The following is a 10,948-nucleotide window of genomic DNA, read 5'->3' on the forward strand; positions in this document are numbered from 1 at the left end:
TGGCCTTAATCAGTCTGGGGTTCAATCTTTAATTGATCTATCTAGCATATTGCTGCTAAGCGGCTAATATGCGTTTAGAGTGAGAAAGAACTGTGTGAGGGAGAAAGTGTACTTCTCTCTGACTGAAGTTCAAATGATAAATGCAGTGACCCAGGGGGTCTATTTATAGACGCAGAATGTCCGAAATTCTCGGGATACACGTGTCAATCGCTGATTAATTCTGTTGTGCGAAATAGACGGAACCGACTTTGGCATTGATGACGTGGTTGTGTGCTGTTCACGCGCCTATTAAAACGACTTAATCATAGAAGCTGCCCGCAGGGCTTACGCTTGACGCTGGGCGGCCTGCTGTACGCTGGGCGGCAAATGCTAAAAACCGCCAGATTTTGTTATCTTTTGTGCTCTTTGATCCATTTTTCTGTATAAAAATAATGTTTTTATGCGTGTATCCTCTATAATACATCATTACGGGCCATGTACCCGTCTTCAGCACATGGGCTGCCAGACCCAAAGGCCCTATAAATTGGGCGCATTTGTCATCCAGTTTTCATACACTTCAATACACAACTTACTCTCAATCTAACTTCTCTCTCAAATTTCCCTCTTTAGGATTATGAAATAACTATCGATTAGTGATAGGGTCAATTAGCGATAGGGGGTAAACGAAGACGGTAAACAATTGGACTATTGGAGGTGCGTCTAGACAAATAAAATAGCTATTGAGCGACTTTTTCTAAGTTGGGAGAACAATTAGTTTAAAACACGGAAATTAAATAGCATGGCATACCAAACGTTGTCAAAATATTAGTTTTGAAACTAATATTTTTATGGGAACAATTAAGCTCATTATGTATGCTCTTACAAGTTACAACCCATGACGTACACTATCGTTGCATGCATTCAGACCACGTGTACATGTTGCAAAACAATATTAATAGGCACCCATAATCATATTTAATTGCAAGGCCAATCATTCTACAATTTATACTTATTTTTTCCGTCTCCAATGATTAAATAAATAGATGATTTCTAGAATATTTTCTGCCTATAAATAAAGCGTTATTTTTCATCTTGCAAATCACACATTATTACAAGAGTACCTAGTGAGAGCATTGACTTGTATAAGAAAACAAATAAAAACATGTTGAAGCCTCAAGTTAACCAATCTCACTCTCTTCACAACCTACTTCCACTCCATAAGCCTTTCATCTCCGGTGACGCCGCCAACCATTCATCCTCCTCCGCCTACTCTCCCGTCATTATCCGCCAGCTGTCGTCCTCCAAGAAATCCAATGCCACCCGTACTATATCCGTGTCAGCTGGTAACATTAAGGCTATCTCAATTCCGTTTATTACCAAGGCCACGACTGTTAATTGTGTCATTACCATTCAACCAACTGTTAGTGCTGCGCTTGCTGGTGTAAGTGTTGGTGGTGTTGTGGATAGTGTCTCTGATCTTCTAGGACGGTCCTTCTTGCTCGAGCTCGTTTCTAATGACCTTGATTGTATGTATACCACTTCTTCTATTTTTTTATTCTCAAAAAGAATGAACTTTATATATCACAAGACAAAACTATATTAGAAAAGTTTGATTTTAGAACGATAAACACAGACTTCTAATTACAAATAATTCACGATGTAAGCAGGGCCGGTCCTCTCATTTTTGATGCCGTAAATATAAAAATATGCCCCTTTAATTTTTGTAAGCAAATAGTACTATTATACTATCTTTATAAATATAAGTAAAAAATAAATGATTATAACCTTGTGTTAAATTTTATGTTTTATTTAACTGAATATATGTTATAATACATACATTTATAGAAGAATATAGACACTAAAAAAATATAACCTCACTTCAAGTCAACCTGCAAGGTTTATTAATACATGCTACATATGTTCTATTGGGAAATATTTATTTAAATCTTTAATTTTGTTTGAAAACCAAGAGCTAAAACTCAGCATTTGGATTAAAATAATCAATGGCTAGAATTAAAATCAAATGTGATTTGGCGATCCATCACATGTGATTGTCATGACAATCACATGTGATTGTAAGATCCAATCATATGTGATTGTATGATTCTCAAACAAAATTAAGAATTCAAATAAATATTTCACTTATTCTAGTTTGTAAAAATATCACGGTAATATTAATATATTCATTCAATTAGATTTCAAATATACTTATATATTAATATTAAAATACTTTTTTATTAATTTATTAATTTAAACTATATCTTTTAGTCTAGATATAAATTGACACAAACAAAATAACATACGAGTACATTATATGGTTCTATTTTTTTTTGTATTACAAGTACAAAAGTGTTCTTTAATTCCTTAATATACTAACATACCGTACTACTCGTATATAATTATAATAATGGAGTATTATTAAAAAGGTTTTAAATAATAAAATCTAAAGAGAAGGATTAATATGTAAGTTAGTATAATAGCGAAGGGGTAAGTAGCAAAAAAGTTAATTGATCGTGTCAGGAAATCACCTTTTCCCAAATTTTCCCCAAAATTCTCTGCAACATCCTAACCCCATAAAACCTAAATGAAGCTTTTAAGTTTGCGCCAAGAAATAAAAATTAACCATATAAACATACTATATATATAAGTATCATATAACATAATTAAATTGTTCAAAACTCGATTTTTACACACTTACACATCTCAAAATCTGTAAAAACTCAAGAACAACCATTAAACACATGATGTCCAGGTGCGGTTGCACCTCCATCCCCACCCCAGGTCCGGCCCTGGATGTAAGATAAGCTCAACCTTAAGTTACCTCGATACGACTAGGCCAAAGGCTTTTTGGTAAAAAAAATAAAATAGTTTCTAGATATTTTCACTTGTTTTTCGATGATACCTAACCATCACAAGATAGCCAAGTGTTTGGAGCCCTGAGTTCGTTGCAAGAGGTCTCATGTTCGAATCCTATTTAGGACGAGTATTTTGTATGGGCAAGAAAGAGTTGGAAACAGTCAGGGTGTAATCCTGCTGGGCTGGGTACATCAGAGTACTAGATCAAATGAGTCGCCCTTCAGAATAGCCCGAACAAAAAAAACCTTCTAAATTTTATCTTTTTTTCGATAATACCTCATGCATGCATGCTTAATACAATTATAATTTGTTGTTACTTTTACTTTTATTTGTGGGTTTTCGTACTTAGAGAAAAAAGGTATTTTGGTTCTAAACATTTAAGTTATTAGCGTAATTTTTTTAATGTAAATGTATAGAGGTAAAAAATACTAACTCTCCCCAAATATTATAAATCTTTATTTTTTTTTATGTACATTCCATATTAATAGTTCACTTTCTTAAATAGATATAAATACTCTCCATCCCAAAATAATTGTCCTGTTTTGACTTTCTGAGTCTTTTTTCTTCAGCTATGACTTTAAATATCTTTCTTTGAGTTATATAATATCGAATGAAAGTTATACCAGATAAAAACACATTCAAAAATCAATATATTCATATAAATTTCATCAAATATTCTATAGCAAAAACCAACCAATATTTAAAGTCAAAACTAAATAAATTGACTTTGAAAAGTTTAACAGAACAATTATTTTGGGACGGAGGGAATAATTAGTTAAAAGTACCTTTATATTCTTACTTTCTTTAAGTAAAAATAAAAATGTAGGTAAAAAATAAGGGGTAAAGCGGAAAAGTAGAAAACAACGTATATGTGATAGTCACAGTTTCTTAAAATGTGTGTTTTTTTTTTACTGGAACTATTAAATTGAAACGGTGAGGATAAATTATATTGTCACACCAAAAAATTACAATTAGTAGGCCGTCTCATTAATTTAGAAGGGTTTGTTCTAGATTTAAAATGGACTTACAATATTTTGAATTTTTCAATACACATAAAAACTTAATATTATTGAAAGTAATCAACAAACAAAAATTTTAAAAAAATCGCATCAAAGTGTTTTGTTCTTCTTTTATTAACGGCAAAGTGTTTTATTCTTAAATAATTGACATCTCGTTATACTTAAACTATTCTCTAAATTAAACGGCAATCCTATCAATTTTTAAAGCAAAGTTAAAACACTTTAATTTCTAGTCGATATCGATATCTCCAATATATAACTATCAATAATTATCAACTTCAATTTATTCGCCTTTTAATATTAATTAATATTAATAGTATAGATTATAAAAGGCGTGTATATGAGTTAGACTTAAACGCCTAACCATATGTTATCATTTCCACCTTTCAAGAATAAAGTTTCCAGTTCACTGATTACTATGTTTTATTGTTTTATTGAGAACTTGATTTGATTTGGTATAGCAAATGGGAAACTGAAGACAGTGAAGGCGTACGCTAGGTATGAGGCTTTGGATTTCGACATTAGTGTGTATACATACAAGTGCAACTTTGATGTCCCAGCAGATTTCGGGGAGATAGGGGCTGTGTTGGTCGAAAACGAGTATTCTAAGAAAATGTTTTTCAAGAACATTGTTCTTAGCAATGATGTGACCTTCACTTGTAATTCATGGGTTCATTCAAAATACGATAACCCCGACCCAAGGATATTTTTCGCCAACAAGGTTAACTCTATAATTATCCGCATGCATTTTAATACCTCGTTTTATTGTTAGTAGTATAGTATTTTGGTTGATTTTGATTCATAGATTAATTAATTAATCGATGGAAGTTGTGATGTGGTCCAGCTGTTGATGGCCTGCCTCCTTTAGGGGAGGTCAGAAGTTCGACCCCCCGTTAGCTACATATTAACCCACAATTTTATTCATGCCATGAAGTACTACCCATGACTCCTTTACCACATCGCGTTGTGGGTAATGAAGAGAGGGGGTTTTACCGTCCATGCACCGTATGAGATTGGTGCGGGTTTCCTCCTGGGTACGCAGTTGGGAGTGGGTATAACAACTGCCAGACATGGTCGCGTGGGTGGTTAAATTCCCGTGGGTGATCCCCAAGTAACTACTATCAAAAAACAAATTAATTAATGGATGGATCATTTATCTTTCAACACTTATAATTCTGATTAGTAATTTTGTTTGTATATAGTCTTACCTCCCATCGGAAACACCAAATGCACTCTTGCAATTGAGAGCGAAAGATCTTGAATCTCTTCGAGGCAATGGCCAAGGGGAGCGAAAGTCCCCTGAGAGGATTTACGATTATGATGTGTACAATGATCTCGGAGCTCCTGACCTCAGCATGGCTTTAGCACGACCGGTGCTTGGTGGCGAGGAACATCCTTACCCTAGGCGATGCCGTACTGGTCGCAATATGTCTTCTAAAGGTACACCCCAATATCGTGCAATACATTAAAACATAATATATGTTTGCTGAATGTCATTTTGAAAGCAGTCTCTTTACCTTCCGGTTAAAGGAATACTTTCTCCTTCTCGTAGGGTGAAAGAATAATTGTTTACATCTTGTTTCCTATAATACCCTACACTTGCGGGATTGGATGTCGTTATTGTTCTTGTTCTTGTTGTAGTTGTATGTTACTGATCATTTTTAAGTTTTAATGACCAAATTATAAGTGACTAAATTAAACAAATTTAAAATTTCAGATCCAATGACGGAAACCAGAACTTTGCTCCCATTTTATGTACCTGCGGATGAAGATTTTTCGGAGATCAAAGAGGCAGAATTTGGGGCAAGGACTTTGTACTCTGTGCTTCATGGAGTTGTACCGATGTTAGAATCGATTGTGACGGACAAAGACCAGGGATTTTCATTGTTCACAGATATAAACTTGCTTTATAATGAAGGTGTTAATGTTCAAGCTCCTGATTTGACAATTTTAAACGCTTTACCTAGACTTGTTAAAGGAGTTTCTGATACCACAAATACTGTTATCAAGTTTGAGACCCCTGAAACTATGGATAGTAAGTATTAATCCTTGCATCTTTTGTATTTTTGAAATTGCCTTGTTAGCAAGTTTGTGTATATTGATGACTCTAATTACAGGGGATACTTTCTCTTGGTTTCGCGATGAGGAATTTTGTCGACAAATGTTGGCTGGGCTCAATCCTTGTAGTATACAACTGGTCACGGTATGTTCTTGTATTTAGAATGATGTCGTGTGGACGATTTATGGAATATGGATTTAAAAATGATTAAATGTTTGTGTATGTGATTAGGAATGGCCATTGATGAGTAAACTGGACCTGGAAGTTTATGGACCAGCTGAATCAGCGATCACGAAGGAGATTGTAGAAGAAGAGATCAAAAGTTTGATGAATCTTGAAGAGGTAATATAAATCACATGAAATATACTCCGTCCATCCCAAAATAATTCTCTCAATTAACTTTTGAAAGTCTTCTTTTTAACTTTGACTTTAAATGGGTAAGCGATTACTGAGATATATGCGGCCTAACCGGGTTATCCCGCGTGCTGCTATTGATGTTTGAAACTACTTCTTTTGAGGATATCAGGATCACAACCACTATATCTTGGGATGATTTCGGTGTCTTATGAATGTAGAGTTCTATTAATCATGAAAAATTATTTATCTATACTTTCAGGCTTTAGCACAAAAGAAATTGTTCATGTTGGATTACCATGATTTATTATTGCCTTATGTAAATAAAACGAACGAGCTTAAAGGAAGAGCGCTCTATGGTTCAAGAACGTTAATGTTCCTTACTCCAAATGGAACATTGCGACCAATTGCCATAGAGTTGACTCATCCACCAAGTGACGGAAAACCACAATGGAAGCAAGTGTACACACCATCTTCGGATGCTACGGGTGCGTGGCTTTGGAAGCTAGCCAAAGCTCATGTCCTAGCTCATGACTCGGGTTATCATCAACTTGTTAGCCACTGGTTAGATCCTTTATTTCTACTCTAAAACAATAACAAGTTACAAGTTAGATGCTACTGTAATATATTTGAGGTTTTTAGTCAATATGTGATAATTATATCTAATTACATAATTGCAGGCTAAGAACTCATTGTGTTACAGAGCCTTACATAATTGCTACAAACCGACATCTTAGCCAAATGCATCCGATTCAAAGGCTCCTGATCCCTCATTTCCGATACACTATGCAGATTAACGCTTTAGCTCGACTACTTCTCGTTAACGCTGCTGGGATTATAGAGACGACATTTTCTCCTGGAAAATATTGCATGCAACTCTGCTCTGATGCATATGATCAATTGTGGCGTTTCGATCATGAAGCACTTCCGGCAGATTTAATTAGCAGGTAACGTAAACGCATTAAACCAATATTACAAAGTAATAATCAAACAGGGGAAACATCCATACGCAAGTGAATTTTTTGAGAAAACAGCATTACAACTTTTCACCTAATAAAATATTGAAAACTGGTAAACAGATAACGTTTTTCCCTATTCGCAGTGAAATATTGATCTAACAAATATACAATGGTGATTCTAACTTACAACAAGTGGGTCCCATGACAATACTAGTTTGAAATTTTTTTAAAAAGTAATTTTAAATTGTATAGGACATCACTAAATTTAGATATATGACCCTATATATTGTGGGATTATAGTTTCTTACGGTATACAACCATTAAAGTACCCATCAAATATAATTAGTTTTGAAAAAAATTCGGGTTCCCTTGAAATTTTGATCCTAGATTCGCCACTGCACATATATATGCTAAAACTGCATTACTTTTTAATGGTATCTTATAGGGGAATGGCTGTCGAAGATCCAACTGCACCACATGGCCTAAAACTAACAATGGAAGACTACCCATTCGCAAATGATGGTCTACTTGTTTTTGATGCTATCAAACAATGGGCAACTTCTTATGTCAACCACTACTATCCTCAAGCGAATCTAGTCGAATCAGACGAAGAGCTTCAAGCATGGTGGGAGGAAATTCGTACGGTTGGACATGGAGACAAGAAAGACCAACCATGGTGGCCACAACTAAAAACACAAGATGATTTAATTGGAATTGTGTCAACTATCATGTGGGTGACATCCGGTCATCATTCAGCAGTCAACTTTGGTCAATACGATTTCGCTGGTTATTTTCCAAACAGACCAACAATTTCCAGGACCAAAATGCCTGATGATAACCCAACAAACGAAGAGTGGGAGTCGTTCATAAAACGACCCGAAGATGTTTTGTTGAAATGTTTCCCTTCACAAATCCAAGCGACACAAGTTATGGCTGTTTTAGATGTTTTATCTAGCCATTCACCAGATGAGGAGTACATCGGTGCAAATATCGAAGCAGCATGGGAGGCAGAGCCAGCTATAAAGACTGCGTTTGAGGAGTTTCGTTCAAGATTGAATGAGCTGGAAGGAATTATAGACTCGAGAAACAATGATCCTAAGTTTAAGAATCGATGTGGCGCGGGTTTGGTTCCATATCAGCTTCTTAAGCCTTATTCTGAAAAAGGTGTAACGGGAATGGGTGTTCCTAACAGCATATCTATCTAGTTCGTGTTGCTTTGCTTCGTGAGTGATAATTAATGGTTTCAATATCATCATAATTGAATAATGATAATGATTTCGGTTATAATAAGGTCGTAATCCATGGATCATTGTGTGTTATTGTTGTTTTGGAATAAATGTATCTTTCTTATTGTCTTATTCTCTATGTTTTAGGCTGAATTACTTTGTGCCATGCCTTAAAATCATGTCTTGAAATATACCATATCGGTTGTTACTAATTTGAATGAATAATACTATAATTGTTCTAATTGTGTTATATACCATGTCATGTGAATATACCATATTGGTTGTTTTCTTGAAATATACCATATCATGTCTTGAAATATACCATATCGGTTGTGACCGTTGTGAATGTACAAGTCATTTCTATATAATATTATAATTGTTCTAATTTTATTATATACTCCGTACTACGATAGTTTATAACCTGCGAATTCACAGAACTATACAACTAAACTTTTTTTATACTTTTAAATTATGTAAATAATTATAATTATGTCAATCATTGTCATATCCCATCAAATTTTATCAATTACTCCGTTGATCCTCAACGACTAACAAAAATTGTTGCTTACAACACCTGACATGTTATTCTCCTTCTCTTCTCTACTTGCCCATACATACATCAATGTTCATCTTCCCTATAAATACTATGGACATGGAGATCCCCCCTGAAACGGGTTGAAGCTTGAATCTTTGCCAAAACTGTTGGAGTATGATACCAAAATCATAGTGAGCGGAAGCATTTTAAAATTTACAAAATCATACTCCCCCAAGGACCCATGTACAAAACTTTTAGCAAACGAAATTAAATAAACGAACAAGAATAGGTTAGATTACAACCTTTGTAGCCTTTCTCGAAGATTCTAGCTTGTAGAGAACCCAAATGAGAGCTCCTCTAAACGGTAGACACCCAAAGTTCCAACCTTGTTTTGATATACACCTTCTAATTCACCAAAACTTTTCTTTCCTTTTGTTTTGGATTGACCAACAGAAAACGTATGAAGTTTTCTTTAAAAAACTATGAAGTGTTGTATCTACTGTTCTTTCTTTTCTTTTTTTTTTGGTCAAAGACACTTAAAGGAATATTTGGAGAGTGTGTTGTCTTTTTGAGATGCTTGTATTAGTTTAAAACCAAAAAACAAACCAAGCATGCTTGCATGCATCGAACTTATAAAATGAAGCATGCCCTTCTTTAATTTTTTTTTTTTTTAAACTCACATGTATGCATGTATCAGTTATTCTAAAAAAAATAAACATGCTCTTTAATATAAATTAATTAACAAATTAATTAACTAATCTCAAAACTTATTTAATTTATTAAAACATTAACTAATGATTAATAAATTAATTTCCGATTAGAAGGTATATCAAACAATTTTATGATTGGCCTTTGTGTGTGACCGAATAGGATAAATGGACTTTATATTATTTATGTCATGGGCATACCTTCAGAATATATGTACCACAGTCAAATCACGGTTGAACCGTAACCAACCCGAGAACATATTTCCAACAGACTCCCACTTGCACTGACATTAATAATATTGGTTAGTCTTAAAAGACACACCATGTGTAACAACTAGTCTGCTACGTTACACTCCTATATTTTGATTTATATCAATCATCCTTTTGTTCAAGATATCCTTATGAACGTGTGACATGGTTAAGTGTCAATCATCATCGTTCAAGATTATGTTTCCCGATTGAGATTTGTGGTGATCAAATAGACTGCAATTGCATTAATTCAGTCGTAGCATGGCCATGCATTTAATTCAGCACAAATCAACGAGGGGCCCAGAGATATCGCTTCAACTTGCTAAGAGAAGAAGGAACAAATTGCTTCAACTGTATAGACATCCACCACATCCCATATTATACCTGATCTGCACCCTTATGACTGGCATTTACGCACAGCGTTAGAAACAGGTCAAAGTGGAATATAGTTTGTGTCAGGATTCCTCATACATATCCACTCTAGGATAAATGATGTTGCCATCTTAGAGCTTACTCGTGACTTAAAACCATGAAGTAGCGTCTAAGTGTGGTCATTCCAGAACCTTGAATCAACTATCAAGTTCCTCGTGAATGTAGTTTCATATAAGCCTATATTACTACACTTCATAGCAGCCTTAATTCAATTCTCTCTTCCTTAGAGAATGACTGACTGTAGAGGTTCATGAAATAATATTCATTGGAAGTTAAAACATGCAAAATGAAACATGACAATATACAATGAAATGATCGCATCGTGCGTATAATATAATCTCAATATATTAATCATCAGATCAATTGCAACATACATTATTGCCCAATGTTTAAAGTTTCAAACTTAACATAATAAATACAATCAAACTTTATCATCAATGACACGAATGCCAATAGACATGCTATGAGCATCATGCTTAGTTTGTGGCAAAGGCTTGGTGAAAGGATCAGCCAAGTTCTTAGTCGTGTCTACTCTACTTAATAATATATCATTATCTGCTACAAGTTGACGGA

General features: G+C 34.5%; 1 protein-coding gene across 1 annotated transcript; it reads left to right on the forward strand.

Annotated features, from left to right (window-relative positions):
- Positions 1-1,097: 1,097 nt before the first annotated feature.
- Positions 1,098-8,552, forward strand: LOC139867832 (lipoxygenase 2, chloroplastic-like). Its single transcript, XM_071856185.1, has 9 exons — positions 1,098-1,505; positions 4,316-4,575; positions 5,057-5,294; positions 5,572-5,889; positions 5,972-6,057; positions 6,145-6,255; positions 6,530-6,831; positions 6,948-7,214; positions 7,672-8,552. Exons 1-9 carry the CDS (start codon positions 1,142-1,144, stop codon positions 8,429-8,431), a joined length of 2,706 nt encoding a protein of 901 aa, XP_071712286.1. The 5' UTR covers positions 1,098-1,141; the 3' UTR covers positions 8,432-8,552.
- Positions 8,553-10,948: the final 2,396 nt, after the last annotated feature.

This window comes from Rutidosis leptorrhynchoides, chromosome 1 (genome assembly GCF_046630445.1).
Source record: "Rutidosis leptorrhynchoides isolate AG116_Rl617_1_P2 chromosome 1, CSIRO_AGI_Rlap_v1, whole genome shotgun sequence".
In the NCBI taxonomy this organism is placed as follows: Eukaryota; Viridiplantae; Streptophyta; class Magnoliopsida; order Asterales; family Asteraceae; genus Rutidosis; species Rutidosis leptorrhynchoides.

Excerpts from the sequence above, each read along its gene's own strand:
- LOC139867832 (XM_071856185.1), top strand. The coding sequence starts at position 1,142 with ATGTTGAAGCCTCAAGTTAACCAATCTCACTCTCTTCACAACCTACTT. Across the intron at positions 6,058-6,144 it reads GTAGTATACAACTGGTCACG|GAATGGCCATTGATGAGTAA; the intron begins GTATGTTCTTGT and ends GTATGTGATTAG. Across the intron at positions 6,832-6,947 it reads CATCAACTTGTTAGCCACTG|GCTAAGAACTCATTGTGTTA; the intron begins GTTAGATCCTTT and ends ACATAATTGCAG.